The 17,156-nt window shown below is 36.8% G+C and overlaps 2 protein-coding genes across 6 annotated transcripts in view; one reads left to right on the forward strand and one right to left on the reverse strand.

The window, feature by feature from the left end:
- Window positions 1-17,156, reverse strand: part of Spg (dedicator of cytokinesis spg) — a 135,477-nt gene that overhangs the window by 93,351 nt on the left and 24,970 nt on the right. For 3 of the 5 annotated variants that reach the window (XM_078194822.1, XM_078194821.1, XM_078194818.1), the window contains exons 2-4: window positions 4,581-4,664; window positions 2,973-3,181; window positions 396-544 (exon numbers count right to left, since the gene is read on the reverse strand). In XM_078194822.1, the coding sequence (XP_078050948.1) occupies window positions 396-544; window positions 2,973-3,181; window positions 4,581-4,664 (442 nt within the window). The remainder of the gene's footprint in view (window positions 1-395; window positions 545-2,972; window positions 3,182-4,580; window positions 4,665-17,156) is intronic. The other 2 variants (XM_078194823.1, XM_078194820.1) reach the window with 1 other exon arrangement.
- LOC144477250 (uncharacterized) overlaps window positions 8,258-17,156 on the forward strand; it is a 111,329-nt gene continuing 102,430 nt past the window's right edge. The window contains exon 1 of the mRNA XM_078194826.1: window positions 8,258-8,362. The gene's annotated coding sequence lies outside the window, so the exon portion shown is untranslated. The remainder of the gene's footprint in view (window positions 8,363-17,156) is intronic.

Consider the following 17,156-nt stretch of genomic DNA (forward strand, 5'->3'; position numbering starts at 1 on the left):
TATGAACTATTCCTATAAAGAGCATGTTCCGACTTTTTAACCCATTGCACTCTGAGGCTTTACTAAACCTGTTATATCACGTTCCTAGATAATTTTTATATTATCAAAATTTAGATTTAAAAGATTATTAAAAGTGTGACTATTACAGAAAACGCACTTTATCGTATAAAATGTGTATATTGTAGATCGGAAAGATTATTTTAGATTTGCAGTTGAAGTGGCTACGAGTGCAAAGGGTTCACAGGGTAATCGGAAGAACACTGAAGCGGCGCTTTGGCAGACATATTGAATCCACCTATAGCGCGCATTGTTTTGAACGTTGAACGGATGACACGGTGATAGAGCTACAGTTATCGTTGCATATCGAATAACAGAACCTTGAATATCGAACTTACCGGTTCCCCCAGTCCACCTTGTTGATGATCCTCAGCTTCAGTTCTCTCGTCTGATCGGTGGTCAGGGTACCCGCCAGAAGCTGTCGCCGCCATTCCAGCAGCTCTCGCATCACCTTCCTGAGCGTGTTGAATTTGTAGTTCTCCCTTTCCTGCACACATCGAAGTAATCGGAAAACGGTCTGATTAGTTCTGGAATTGCGCAGGATACGGTGAAAATCGTGTTAGAGCCAGGGACGATGGGACGTCGCCTGGAAAATATGTGTTTCCATCCGAAAGCATCGAAGACTTTTCATCAACGAAAAAACTCTAATTTAACATTCCACGCAGACGAATTAGTGTACAATATATGTATATATATATGTATATCGATGCAATTAGTATATTTTTCTTGAGGTTATGTAAAGGTTATGTCAATTCAATCTAATCTTTGTTTAATTTTACTGCGCGTACATTATACAATATACCTTGCATTTTCATCTGAAATATCGATGCAATTAGTATATTTTTCTTGAGGTTATACTTTTCATTTCAATGTCATCATCGTCATTCGAGATTCTGTGGTGTATTTGCATTGTAGATGATTTTTATTTATTTTTATTTTACTTGTAGCACATTATTATTCATAGATCATTGATGTATGGTTAAGTGTTGACGATGGAATCCCATAAGAATACAGCAAGCATGAATAGTTTTCTTATATTAAGTTAACGAAATAGTTTTTGGTAAGTATATTAATTTTGTTTTTCTTATTGTCTTGTATAACTTAAGTAAGTAAAGAAATGCGATTAAGAAGAACAAAGTATAAAAAATAATTTTCGCCAGCTAGATTGGACAGATGACCGCTGTGGCTCAATTATACAAAATACAAGGTACCCAAAATGATTTGAATTAGCATTTCACTTATTTTTGATAATAAAAAATATTGTTAAGGTAAAAGAATTTTTTTATTACTAAAAACAAATTAAATGTTAAAAATTGTTCTGTACATCTATTATGAACGACGATATCTTTATAATCTGTTATGTAAAATGAGCTAACATGAGAAAAAATTGTTTGCCTTTTCCAAGATCATTCGAAAGTTGTTTTGATTCTTTTATATGGAATACTGTATTTTACAGTTATTTACAAAAAAAAACAAAACAAAAAAGTTTGTCTTTATTTATTCCACTAAAACTTGACTTTCTACAACTTGGAAGGTCACAAAAATTAAATTTTTATAAAAAAGACATTTTGGACATAGGATTTGAATTGCACCTTCATTGTGAAACAAAAATACAGCATTCGATTTAAAATAATTGACATAACCTTTAAATGACCTTAAAAACTCTAATAAGAGAAATATTTTTCTACGTGGAAAAACATAAAAAGTTACGTTTTACTCTTCTTTTCTCATAACGTCAAGTTGTTATCTCCAGCTTTCCATTTGGCTGTTATTTCAAGGTTATGTTATTGGGGCACTTGTTGATGGACAGCGTATATGTATAAGGTAAACGAAGTTTTCCAATCTATTGGCGATTGAGAAGATGTTTCTAAAATTTGAGAACCGCCGCCGTCTGCGGGGTATCGATTACTGGGCTTACAGTATTGACGAAGTTGCCATCGTTCGATAGCGAGAGCGTTCACTTACCGGTCAGACGGTCGATCAGCGCCGGAGATCGATTCCGGCGACATCAAAGCGGTCGGGAAACGCAATTTGTCCGGTCAAAGGGAGCACTCTGCCCCCCGCGATTTTCGTCTCCGGTTGCTGATCATTCCCTTGGCAACAAGAAACGCCAGGTTCCCGCTTGTCCCGCGTACAATCGTGCCGCGGACCCGTTCGTTAAACGTTTGTTGAAACGCGATAGCACAATGCTCTGGAGCGAGGTTATTTTTCGCAAAAAATCATTTTCTTAATTTTAATTTACGGAAGAAATGTTCCTTCCTATCTCTTGGCAACCCTTTGAATTTTTTATCACTGGAATATTATATAACGTTGTTAATTATTAACGTGGTTAATTATTATATAACGTTGTTAAATTTAAATTTCGGAACTGAAATTTAACGAATTTCCTCACAAGGTGATTGCAATTTAGATTTTTGGCGAATTTGGCGATTTTGTTCTTGTCAGCTTCGTAGGGCTGTCAATTTATAGCAGAATACATTTTTTCTATATAGGGTGTCCATCAATAAATGCCACTTGAAATAACAGAGAATTGGTTGACATTTTTTTTCTCGCGTTAACGCATTTTACGTAAGAAAACCTAGAAAATACATTTGACCAGTTATTTTAAACGTTACACATTGACGAACACGCTGTACATTAACCCTTTGCACTCGAGTGGTGACTCTGAGGTAGCAATAAAAATTCCTATATCCTTTTTGAATGATTTTTGCATTATTAATTTCATTTATATTTAAAAAAAAATGGTAAAATTGTTAGAAATCGACTTTTGGCCACTAAAAACGCTTTTCCAGACCACCGACGGCGGAAAAGTGTGTCGCGTAACGACGAGAGCCTTCGTTGCGAAAAAGAGCCGCCAGACAGTTGTTGCGCTGGAAAAAAAAAAGAAAGAAGCTAGGTCTGTTGAACGCACTCACCACGTAGAGTCGTTTCCAAATGCCGTCCCATTCCCGCAGCACCAGGGTGACTTCCCGGACCACTGGATCCTCCAACGGGATCACGGATTCGAACAAACCTTCGTTCTCGATCTTGCAGGGCTTCAGATGCACGTACGAGCTCGGGAAGATGCCCTTCACCGCGCGGTTCTTCGTCGAGAAGCCTCTGTACCATCCTGCGAACAAGGAAACTGTTTCAAGTTCCATCATTTTCTCTATTCAAGTGGTCTCCTTTCACATGAATCACAGGAGACGTAGGTCTGGATTTCGAATTTACATGCTCGGATAAGTGGAGTCTGTGTTCCTGATATTTCGTGTCATAAAGTACAAGTACAGTCCTCACCCGACAAAAAGGCATACGTCTGTGTTTACATTCTTCATTCATGAGAAGTGCCTTCTCATCGAGTGAGGACTATACCGACTATTATATAAGAGTATTAACGAGTCTGTCACGGGATGGAGATTTCTATTAATAACTTAAAAATTGATAGGAGAAATTGAAAATGTTGAAAAGGTTAACGCATTGATTGTCACTTGAGATAAATGTTAGTTCGTTATTAACAGAAAGACGTCGTAAAAATTATTTATTTATTATATTTTACTTATGCTACTTATTTATTTAAAAAAATAATGCTAACATCTAGATTATGTTTCTTCGAAATAGGCTTTACAGTCAACGGTGTTAAGAGCAGCTAATAAGGTTGGTGTACTGATTTCGACTTATTCAAGTTATTAACCCTTTGCACTCGAAGCCATTTTAATTTTACTTCTAAAATAACTTTTCTAGAATATAGCATTTTCATTTTATATGACAAAATATATTTTATGCATATGAAATTGAATCTTGTTGAATATGAAATTGAAACTCGTGCAACAACAGTTGTACTTTTAATAATATTTGAAATGAAATCTTTCCTAATAAAAAAATTATTTCGGAACGTGCTGTAGCAATTTTAGTGGTACCTCAGAGTCACCATTCGAGTGCAAAGGGTTAAATAAAGGAAGAAAATATTTGACTCCAATGTCTCGTAATTGATGTGGACAAATTTTATTTTTCAGATAGATCCGCAGTTAATCAAAAAACCTCTAAACATCGTAACTGTGAAGAAAATGTTAAGTCGATGAAAAATGCACAGAGGAAAGGTTAACACGGTGGAACAAGTATTGCAATAGATACGTATAAAATTACAGTTTCAACACACAGGGTGTCTTAAAAATGTTGTACGTCCTTGGAGGGAGTTATTCCTGAGACGATTTGAAGCAACTTTTTCTTTGGCGAAAATGTTCTCCGTGGTTTCGTTAACAAGTTATTAACGAAAAACATTGGCCAATCAGCGAGCGAGGATGGCTGGCGCTTCGTTGCCGTGTCCAATGCCATATCGACCTCGCTACCGCACCGCTATAGTTCTACTATACTCGCTCTTTCATTGGTCAGCGTTTTTCCTTAATAATTTGTTGATGAAGACACGGAGAATATTTTTCCAAACAAAAAAGTTACTCGAAATGACCTCAGGAATCTTTTAGCACGCCCTTTATGCACTTTTAGAAAGAAATACGCGTTTTTGAGATAAAAAGAGTAAGACTTCTCACCTGCGCACTCTTCCAGAATCTGCACCGTCTCGCCGATCTCCAATGGAAGGCCATAGCGCGTGTCACCCCGCCAATTGTAAACGGCTGCAAAAGGAGAAAGCGGAAGTTAGGGTTTCAGTTAATAGACCGGAGTTTGTTGGTGGATGTCTAACCGGAGTTCTCTGTCTATTTTCTGTGGAGTTTGGCAGCTCGTAAAGGCTGTGTTTGCAGACGAAGTCCCGGAGTATGTGGAGCAAAAATAGAGTATAGGTTCTCATAGAGTACGTTCTTATGGTTGGTAAGAGTGGTGTCGATCTTAAAATAATCTTTTAGTTGTTTTCTAAATCCTCTGACAAAGGTTTTATTAATTTATAGGGGTTTCGTAGATATTCTACAAATTTTAACTTTAATTGTAATCAAATGCTAATTAAGATTAATAACGCTGTTACAATAAATTTTGAAGGGCTTTAGATGTTCTTGAATGATCTTTGTCGCCTTGTAAAGATTTCCAGAAGATTCAAAGCCACTTTTTTAGTACCAAAAGATGATTAGAACCAACAACATTCTTACAATAAGTTCTAAAGGTTGGCCCGACCATACGTGTCGCTTGCGTGCAACTGTTTATATTTTATGCCGGTTCTCATTGAACAAAATATGGGTCCAATGCTTTTCGTGATGGAGGGAGTAACGAAGTACGGCAAACTGCCACTGGCGCAGAGGCTTCGTAAGACAGCTGAGGGTTTATGTACCTAACCTACAATACCTAGCAGCCGACTAACCTATGTATGTGTCCATTACTCTATTTCATTATTACAGGCGACGAAGAAATAATACTCCATAATAATATTCACTAGATGCGTGATTGTGTAAAATCAAAAATATGTACTTTATTTATAGGACACCGAAGCCAGGTGCAATATTTTTCTTCCTTAAATACTTTCAATAAGATGAAATGAATACATACAACGACATTCCTAGTTTCTCTGATGAATGAAATAAATACATCGCACTCTTAGTTTCTTGTAATATTACAATACTTAGTATTGTAATACTTTCATATAATACAATAGTCACATATCTATGCAACACTCAGAGTTAGGTTAGGTAGCGTTGTACTTAGGTACATTGCGGTACCCCCTCAATTACGAAAAGCATTGAAATCGTACTTTTCCTAACTACATTGGTGCAGAAAGTTATGTAATTAATTTGTTTCAAGTTTTAAGAAATTTTCAAAAATTGCCACCCCTGTAAAAATGCAGGTTTCAATTTGTCGAATTAGTGATTGTCAAACTCTTTCAAATATTTCATTTATATTGAAAATAATAAATAATATTCTCAGAGTTGATGTTCTATTTCTATTGTATTTTTAAAAACCAATACTTATATGATTTTCGAACGCTTATGTAACTTTTGAAAGCTTATATAATTCTTGAACGCTTATATATTTTGTGAACACTTATATATTTTCTAAACGCATATATTTTTTCAATAAAGCATTCCCAGGCACAAGTCTATATCAACAGGACATTTATTTTCTAAATTCGCATCACGTTGGAGATTGTAGATAGTTGCAACTGAAATTTACATACTTTTTTCCACAATTATTTAAACTTTCGTACGAACCTAACCCGATGTCTAACACTTTCAATCATTTATTTAAAATCCTTCTTAAATTTTAAAATAAGAAACTTCAAAAATTCAATTTTGTCCACAATAAATGGCTTCCTAGCCCACTGCTTTGAATGACTACTAATTGTAGGAGGTCGTTTCTATATGGACAAAGGTAAATACTGACAGTACACCTGTTAACAAATTTAAAAACATTACAAACCGTGTTGCGAAACTAAAATGTTTAATTTTACATTGAACAAATTCCGGTCCAGTCTTTTCGACCACCCGGTATATCATGCATCGTTATCAGTGTACCCTTCGACATAGTCATAGCTTTAAACTGACATTCGATCACTTCAATGGAATTTTATTTCGAAAGAGTGGTATGAGCCTAGATGGACTGTCCAAAAATCGCTTGTATGTAATGGTTGCCGGCTGGTTGGAGGCCCGAAGAATAAGAAGATGTCGAAGGGAAGTATGTACAGGGGTGCGTGGAAAGAGGATCAAAGCGTGTCCTTTCGTGGAAGTGTCAGGCCTCGATAAACGAACTCCGGGGCACCGGATACGCGTGACGATGCACGCGCGACGAGCTAACTTCCGGTCCTTCGGCAGAGAAACGGACGCGAGACGCATCCGAATGAGCCCTACGCCGCGCCGGACCGCGCGTGCAAGCGCGCAGAAGCGCGGAGGAGCGCGTTCCTACAGCCACCGGGCCACGCTGGAATGTGTGTTACGCGTTTATTCGCCCACCACCATTCCGCCGGGGAACAATGCTCGCGGAGATTCCGGCGACTGGGTATTCGTCAATTTCGAGCTGCCTCCGGAGCGAGATACGAGTTCCGCTCCGCGCCGCGCCGCTCTACCCCGATCTATCGCGCGTCGTTCTGCTATTTATTATCGTCACGTCTTTTGTTGCACTCTAATATACAGGCCGGAGAAAATAGAACCGCGCGGGACGCATCCCAATGCGGCTTTTGCAGGACCGGCCACCGGTTTTCGGAATTGTTCGTCATCAATTGGGGAACCTTCGCGTGCCGAAGGTATTGTCTTCTCGAAACACAGATACACCGACGGTTGCAGTCACCGACGCGAAATTTCAATTAAACAAAGTTGCTGTTGGCAACAAGTGCTGTAAACTGCAAAGCTGATCGCGCCTATGGGATTTTGATGTAAATTCTATTTGAATAGATATTTGCGTAGTCGTTTTGCGAATTGGACATTGTGAAAATCAAATTTCCGTCTACGAGAATTGATATAAGAAAGAATTCAAAGACGATGAACAGTGGTCTGCGAGTCCGTTTTTCATGGTCAATAATACACTCGCATCCAAAAGTATTAGGACACTCGCAGAAAACTAAATTTTGTAGAACCGACAGGAAACTGTTATAATCTATTCAATTTATTTCAAAGTTAATTGCATTGAACTGTAACAAATATATATATTTTACATTAAATAATGTCAATCTTATGAAAGAAAATAAAATTTTCAGTTTCAATATCAGAAAATTATTTTTAACGACGGTTTAAAATTTTTTAGCCGGCGAACTTCAAGTATACAATTCAGTTCTGAACAATGTTTAATTCATAAACAAACGGAATAAAATTTAGAACAATTCAAGCTTTGGACAGGGTTTTAAAAAAATATTAAGAGTGATAAGCATCACGCCATTTTGATAACAAATTATAAACAATTGTTAGGAAGAGAATATAAATAGTAATAGCCTACAAATCGTAATAAATTAAACGCCAGTAGTATTGCAAAACCACAGTGGGCTGGGAAGCCTTTTATCCTGGACAAAATTAAATTTTTGAAGTTTCATAATTTAAACTTTAAGAAGTTCAAATGATTAAAATTGAGGGACATAGAACTTATTTCGTGTAAAAGTATTTCAAGAATTATGAGAAACAGCACGCAAATTTCAATTGCAACTATTTGCAACTTCGAACGTGATATGAATTTGAGAAACAGATGGCCACTGTTCTAAACTTGGTATTAAAAACTTTTTCCAATACGTGAATTGCTTTCGAGATTCCTGTTCTATCGGCTGCCCTCGGCACGCCTAAGTCTGTTACCGCTTAAAGACCTGCTCGTGTTTCATTCAAACGGAAAGTCAAGTTCATTGTTCGTCAAACACGCGATCAAACAATTTCGAGCGACCATGTACATATCGGAGCGATGACAGTGACCGATGGTAAGCAAAGCAGCAAACTTCTGCGAATCAATTTAGTCATAGTATGTAAATGTAGAACACTGAACCTAACCTAGACGTGTCGCAGACTTAACCTAGGTCGTAAAAATATATGTATTTGCTATAGAACATGGATTTTATGATTTTGCGGCACAAATGAGTCGATCAAATTAAATGTAGTAAAAACATTCAAAGAATTTATATAATATATGACGTTGTATTATGATCAAACATTAAAATGGCGGAATCAATCAATGATACAATGTTAATTTCGTGGAAAAATGAACAGTCTACTCATAATCCTTCAAAGTTATCGAATTCAAATTTATAATATTTAAAAAATATGTTTTATTTTAAATTTGTGACGAGACACAGTCTTCACAAAATTATCATATTTAAATTAAAATTAAACATTTCTCTGTAGAATGTGAGGTTTTAATGATAGTTTTATATTTTTTAGTTGGTGCATTTAGAACAAATCAAATTTTAATAGAGGCTGTCGAATAAATTTAAAAAACTATGACTATCGGACTTTTTTGTAGGTTAAATAATTGCTATGAAAAATAAATAAATTTTTGGCGCAACCTTCCTCAATGAATTATAATAAATAGATGATATAAGTATTTAAATATTATAGTGGTCTGGAAATCCGTATTTCGTGGCCTAAATTGAATTTTTCAAGTTTCATATTTTAAACTTTGTGAAGAATTTTGAGGAAATGATTAAAAGTGGTAGAGGTGGCATTTATTTCGTATGAAAGTGTGAAGAGTCGTGAAGAGAATTATGCTAATTCCAAGAGCAACAATCTGCAACCTTAAAAGTTATGCCTAACCTAAAAATACCCAAAAATACCAAACCTAACGTAAACATCTAACCTATGCCTGTAACCTTTGCTGATTTATAATTTCTGCATTCGAATTAAATCAGGATAAGAAATCTATATAACAGGTGTACTTTTCATTAATAATAAAAATATATCATGAATAGGTATCTAATTTGAACAGATTAGGAATAGGTCAATAGCATCCGCAAGTTTATAGTGTTTCTCTTTGATTTAAATCAAGGTTAGCATCGGAAAAACATTTTAAAATAAATGTTGCAAACCTAACCTAAATCTAACCTAAACCTAATCTATGCTAATAGCCTTCGTTCACGAATCGACTCCCACTTCACGCGTGTCATTCGATTATTCAATTAGACCAACCCACAACCAAGAACAACTATGCTGCAGTTTAAATTGCACGCGACGATTGCAATATTGAATTCGCCCGTTTCACAGTTTGGCCGGGCAGGAAAAATCCCAAAAATGTGCAAACATCCGCAGTCTATAATTACTAAACACGAGGTGCGAAGCTACGCTGCCATTAAGCAGCGTCCCGCGACGCAACGCTGTACATTTAGATTTAATATAAGTCGCGGGCCAGCGTTCGCGTCGAACGCGAAGTATACGGAGCTCGTGTTTCTACAGGTTAACCAACCGTAATCAAATTCTAGTGTACATGGAAACGCACGCATTTGTAACTTCTTTACGCGGTCACACGTGTGGATACGCGAATCTCAACTGCTGCTTTATTGCTAGTCGACAACAATGAACAGCGGCCTGGCCATCCGTTTTTCCTGGTCAAAAGTCATTTTCTCGATGTATCGAAAAAGATATATTTATATATTTGTATGTGCACGGATTTTATGGATTTGTGACACAAGTTAAACACATTTAAAGAATTTGTGTGACATTTTATGACGTTTAGGCTTTTAAGATTGCGTATTAATTAACGAATGTTAATAATTATTATTTCGCGTAAAAATCTACAGTATACTGATATACCTTCAAAGTTACCAAATCCAAAACATTTTTCATTTTAGACAATTCTGTGAACAAACAAGTAGATCCAAACACAAAATTATTAAATTTTTAAGTAACATTAAACATTTCTCTGTAAAATAACAGATTTTTATTTTATACTTTTTCGTTGATGTACTTTAAGTTTTAATTTAGTCAAGTGACCTTAAAACTTCCGAACAATGTTTACTGTGATATCATAGGCCTTTTTTAATATCTTCAATAAGAACGAAGATATTAAAATGACAATTATTACTTGATCACCCTGTATATATAATAATTGATAATTGCATATCAATTTTTAGACAAAATATCAAATGACCTAAATGAAAAGCCGGACGAAAGTGACTCAACAAACGTACAGTACGTGTTAATACTAAACTTACCGTTCACCGCTATCACATTTTTTATTTCAAGATCGTTGACACACGAAGAGAATTCAAACATTAATTTTCATAAAAATAATAAAAAGTTTTAACCAATTTGATCTTACCATTTTAATATAAGAAAATGCAATCTAATTTTAAAAATATAATGTAATGTATATTTGTTATATATTAATACAGCTTATATTAATGTTATCATTATATTATTATTAATATTACAATGTACAATAGTAAATATATTTTTTCAAGGTTATGTACTTCACGTAGGTAATATACTTCAATATACTACTTTAATATAGCGTAAAGGATTTTTTCCTATCAATGTATATTTATTTAAATACAGACGTAAAAGTCAAGGTTATATCAAAGCCCGAATACTTTTGGAAGTGACTGTAGATTTCTAGCTCGACAATATCTTAGCTGGTGTCGAACGGGTTCAACGGTCCCTTATATACTATCGTATAACCATAAACATTGCAGTAACGCTGAAATCATATTGGTCGGTAAAAACGGGTTTCCAGTTCACCGTGCAAAGTACGCTACCTAATAAAAGAATGTTACGAGTAACAGAGCGGAGATGAGACTTACGCTTTTGCATCGTGTCGCGGCGACACGAGCACGCATAAAAACGGAGAACCGAGACAGCGATGTCCTTTTTATTGTATCGATAAAAAGAGCCGCGGCCGGCTATTTCGAACGCGGTGAATCCGTCTGCCGTATTTAGACGTGCATTACTCTCTCGTTACTTGCTTTGACGCGATTAGAAACCCGCCTTGCTTTTGCGCTCGTTTCCTCGATTCTTACGTCTTCCACCGGAACATCGAACCAAAATTCGTCTGCTTCGCGTCTTTCGAGTTACAACTTTTTCTTGGTTAAGAGGGCTTTTTATTAAATTTTTTATTATTTCTATTCATAATTGATACTGTATTTTGATATTTATCTGCTGGCAATTGGTAATGAATGAACAGCGAACCTCTGTGCAATTCTGTCTATATCAATTTGCAAAATTGTCTATGTTAATTGCAAGAAACGGAAGCCAGATGACGGTGTCTTCCTTTCATTTTTGCTAATTTTGGAAGATTAAGTACAGTATACAGAGGATTCCAGAATTTCCGTTTCACCCTGACAAAGATAACGATATAACTCCAGAGGAGATTCCACGTAACTTTTTCCTTTGCGAAAATTTTCTCCGCTGTTTCGTTAACGAGTTATTAACGAAAAACATGGACCAATCAGACAGCGAATACAGTCGACGCTCCGCTTGCATGGTCGCTGTCCATGCTGCGGATTGACGCGTCGCGTGAGTTTGACGCAGCATTGTCCGCGGAGGTGGGGAGCAAGGCACAGTTCTATCACGAAAACGACTCTAAATATTAGGGTGTCCCATAAGTTTTTTTTATTAAATTATATATAATTTATTATAATTATATAATAATAATAACATTGTGTAATTTATTTCGACCTCATAGACTCGCCAACCTAATCCACTTTCCAGAAATATCTTTTAATGGGTTACGTGGTTTTATGGCTTCTCCCCTTTCAAGATTTATTTAAATAAAATATGCGCGGCATTGGCTATAATAATTACTTCAAATATTTCACAATTAGCACTGGTACGTGCTCGGAACAACAAAAGTGTCTGGGCGCCGGACATTCACATCGCGCATTCGAGAAGCCTGACGCCTACGAACATAGTAATCGAATAACAAAAGAGATGTCGTGATTAGAGTATCGTATCATAACTTATAACTAGACTGCGGGTTTTATGCAGTTATGACAAAAATTTCAGGATATTGTTGTATTATTTACGATTTGTTACAATTGTTAAAGGAAGAAGATATTTTTATCTAAATTAAATTTCCTGCAATTAACTTTAACCATTTTTATTTTGCATAAAGATCCCTCTATCCATTAGACCGTTTCAATCCTCAAACCAACTGCGTACCTTTTTAATATCTACGTTTGAACATAGTCTCGAGTCTTTAGTCACTAGTGCTGCCAACGGCTTAACTCTAATATACCAACATACACTGTGTAGACTTTTCCTCTACCTCCACAGCTGGGTTCAAACGTACAGCTAATTTAGCAATTAGAGATAATTAAAAATCTGTACTTCCACATTCAAATATATTTCAAATGTAGTTCATTATTTTGTTTTTTATTTCATACCTCCCTGCAAGGTGTTATTCTTTCCTTTTACTTTTTATTACGTACTCTTTCCTATTTTACTTTTTATTATGTACTCTTTTCAATTTTATTTTGTATTGCATACTCTTTCTTACTTTAAATTGTACCATATACTCTTGTCTGTTTTACTTTGTATCAGGTATTCTTCTCTACTTTGTATTGCATACTCTTTTCTACTTTAAGTTCTACCACATACTTTTGTCTATTTTACTTTGGATTAGGTACTTTTCTCTACTTTGTATGGCATACTCTTGCCTCCTTTACTTTCCATTTGTTCTTGTTATCGCGTTACCATTGCTCCCCGCCAATGAAATAAATCAAAATAAATAACAGTTGCACAATATGCGTACAACTAACATTAGAATTCATCGACTGTAATTGACGACCTCTGTTGAATGTATAATACCTTCGTATACTCTCGCTTTCGCACAGCGGCAACAGGCAAATTTTTCCGGGAATGTATCGATTAGCAAATCGGGAATCTGTGCTCGAGTTACCGTGGGGGTTTCCCCGAATAATCGAGCACCCCGTAGACGAGACGGTGGCGAGGGTGAGATACGGTGGTTCCTCTCTTTCTCCGCTATCTTTCTCTCTCTCTCTCTCTCTCTCTCACTCTCTCATTCTGTCCCATTCTCTCTTTTTTTCTCTTCTGCTCTCCCTCCCATTTTATTTCTCTCTCTCTCTCTCTCTCTCTCCAACTTTCTTTCACTCTCTACTACTTTTTCTCTCTTTCTCGGTTTGAGAGCACACAGGGACGAATGCCACCCCATCGCAAATGTTTTACACACCGGAAAGGGAGTTATCGATTTAATTCCCGGGGAAAACTCGCGGGGAGGAAAACTCATGGGGAGGCTTCCTGTGCGTCCGCCTTTGTTCGCGTCAGGGCTCTCCCTCTCTCTCTCTCTCTGTCGAGGGTGTGCCGTCGTTGCTCGAAAAATCCTCCATTTCCCTCGACGAGGCACCGTCCTATCCTGCCAATCGGGAAAACTCCGGTGTCCCGTGTCGCCAATACATTCCCCGTGGAGTATGCACCCACGGTTTTCCGTAGCCGCCGCTTTCCCAACCCCTCCTGGTAATCCATCACTAGTTAGCGCAACCCTCCGCGCGGCACCGCCGGATGAATAAGTAAGAGAATAGCGCGGAGAGGATATCATAGTCGCGATGCGGAGAATTGAATTTTTCAGGGATGCCTACCGGCTCTTTCGCCCGGGGGCTTTGTTCTCCTTGAAATTTTAGTCGGTCTTCGTTAACGGCCGCCGGTGAGCTAGATAGATGTCCCAATTACTACCGGCGTCTCCTATGTTTGCCACGTTAATTGTTTTAATTAATAGCGAAATAATGAATGGGGAATCGTGGAGAAAAGTTTCAGCGTCGAACTTGGACTTCGTCGAAGACGTCAATTTTCCGGTAACTTTTATTTTAATTATTTTAGTTAATAGTCCAATAAGTACTGGACGTCTTAAAGACGTCCATTTTAGTTCTGAACGTCTTACGCCCTAAAATTGACGTCTTTTTCAGACATTAAAAGGATGTCGTTAAAACGTCTCCAAGATGTTCCAGAACAGACGGCTTAAAAACGTCCAGAATTGGACATCTTTTATAATATGAAAAAAACAACTGCAAGACACTTGAAATATGTCTTCAAGACGTTTTTTATATTTTCAATGTTTTTCAATTAAATTAGGAAAGTGTTTTTAAATACAACTTTAATGTGGACGATGAAATCAGAAGATAAAAATAACGATTTACTATTAATATATAAAATATGTATAGTATATTTGTAAAATATTACTAATATAAATAGAAAATATATACAGCTTGCACTTGCAACAACTATTAATATATTATTAATATATTTATATTACACTATTATATTATTATTATATTATTAAATATAATATATATTAATAATATAAATACAGAAGTGTAATAAATGTTTAACGGCTTGGCATTTCAAACAGCTTTTTTCACCACAAAATATGTCACACCAGTTTCGAAGATATTCGCGAAAAACCGTAAACTGAGGCTGTTTCTAACAAAAACGTTACTCTGTTACAACCAGATTGCAACATCGTTGTGGTTAGTAAAATCTATCCGTTGCTGCTTGCTACGGGGATAGCGATGTCATTTCCTCGAATACCTGGTTCAATTCTTGAAACCGGTATCCGTACACCTAGTTCGACATCCAATCGACTTCTGTAGTACTTGTTTTTTATGGACACAAGGCTGCAGACATTAATTTCACTTTTACGACAAGTGGTGCTTTGATGTTACCGTGAACTAGTCACAAGATTATTACGTTGGCATAATGAAGTTAGCTCTGTGCACTCGAGTGGGGCGACAACTAGTCGACGCTAAATACATATTGCTATTAGGTTGGAAACTATGAAACGGGCGTTTTTGTTTAGTCTGTGTTCAGCTGCGACGCCCGTTTCATAGTTTCCAACCTAATAGCAATATGTATTTAGCGTCGATTCTATTCAATTTTAATCTGCCTCACTTTACTCTTCTTTAAATATCTATTATAAATATCAAATTGTAACAAAATTTTACGCATACCGTATATAATCATCGTGACACAAAGTTCTGCCACGTCTCCATGACAGATATAGTCGTCGAACACACTTAACTGGTTAATGAGGCTTCCTAGCAGATGAAAAAAGGTAGCAGAGCAGAACGATTTATATATGACACGATAAATTAACTTTAAACAACAAATATCGTCTATTGATATCGCATAAAACAAAAAGAAGATACTCATGGTACAGCCTGATATAATAATCGTTAGTATTTCCAGAAGCGCGGTAGAAATATCTGTTCTTTTGATCTCGAAATTAACCTCACCGTATTCGTTTCGTGCGAAGCTGCGTTACCGTTCTGAAAAATGAACTTCGGTTTAAGTATATAATTAGTGCACGGTTCAATTTACATCGACTCGGGAGCCGGCATGTAAAATGTAAATAAACGTACTACAGAACACGTTTTTCTTCCGAGAACTAACTCAAGCACGGCTCGACAGAGTAAGAAAATAGACACGGCGAGCGGAAGCAAGATGGACGTTAATGCGCCGACAGCAGCGCTCGGGGTTCGGTAGTTGACATAACCTTGCACTATCACTCCTTTTTTGTTGTGACGATTTCTAATAGGACCAGATCATTTTTGTTCCCTGCATTGTCTTTATTTACCTTCGTTTCTATACTTTGATAACAGACAAATTTATTTTGACTTCGACGTATCAAGACCTCGAATAAGTTCTCCCTGCTTTTTTCCCCAAATAAAGGCTTTATTTAAAATATAACGTTCAAAATCAATTCACTGAAAGTATTGCCCATTACTAGAGACCACTTTCTCCCATTTTTTTTGCAGTAAAAGAATTCGGCGTCAGAAAAATAATTCGTCTTTTCAGGCAATCCGTGAATCGATCCATTTTTTAGTTTCTTCGTAAGAATGGAAGCACTGCTCAGCCAAGCCATGTGCCATCGATCGGAATAAATGATAATCGGAAGAAGCTATGTCCGGTGAATACGGCGGGTGGGATAGAATTTCCCATTTAAGCGTTTCCAGGTAGATTTTCAATGATTTTGCAACATGTGGCCGAGCGTTGTCGCGCGACAAAATGACTTTGTCGTGTTTCCGCTCTCGGCTTCAATTCATACGGCATCCAATGTCCCTGCTTCTGCATCATTCCTAACTTCTTAAACGTTTTGAAATCGTTGACGCATCTACTTGTCATATTTTTCCAAACTCTGCTAGCGTCTGACACGGGTCTTCGTCAAGCAATTCCTCTAATTCTTCGCCTTTAAACTTTGCCGGTGCGTCAGAACGTTTCTTATCCTCGAGTTCAAAATCACTATTTTTGAAGCGTCGAAACCAGTCTCTGCGTGTCGTATCCGACAGAGCATTGTCGCCGTAAGTCTCAACGAGAATTCTGTGTGCTTCGGATGCAGATTTCTTTTGAATAAAGCAGTACAATAAAATTTCCCGCAAAAACACTTTATTCGGCACAAAAGCAGACATCTTCAAAACCAATAAATAAACACGTGGTTGACACTAGAGTGAACAAACGTGCACTGAAATTTAAGGTTACGTACAGTACTGTCTTGCCGATGAGTCATCATTAGACATCCCATGCGCGGAGTACTACTAATGCTATCTTTTGAGAAACAGCGAGAACTTATTCAAGGACTTAATAGAATAAATGAATAACATTCATAATTTGTAGAGTTTGCTTTAAATCTTCACCACGAGTCTGGCTCGTTATTATAGCGCAAGGGATGAAAAATACATCGCGCGACCAGCAAAAACTGATTGAAAAGCAATGAAAAATATTTCATCTCCAGTAATTGCCATCTAACCTTGATAATTGTAACATCAACGGAGATAA

The sequence above is a fragment of the Augochlora pura genome, chromosome 11 (assembly GCF_028453695.1).
Source record: "Augochlora pura isolate Apur16 chromosome 11, APUR_v2.2.1, whole genome shotgun sequence".
Taxonomy (NCBI): Eukaryota; Metazoa; Arthropoda; class Insecta; order Hymenoptera; family Halictidae; genus Augochlora; species Augochlora pura.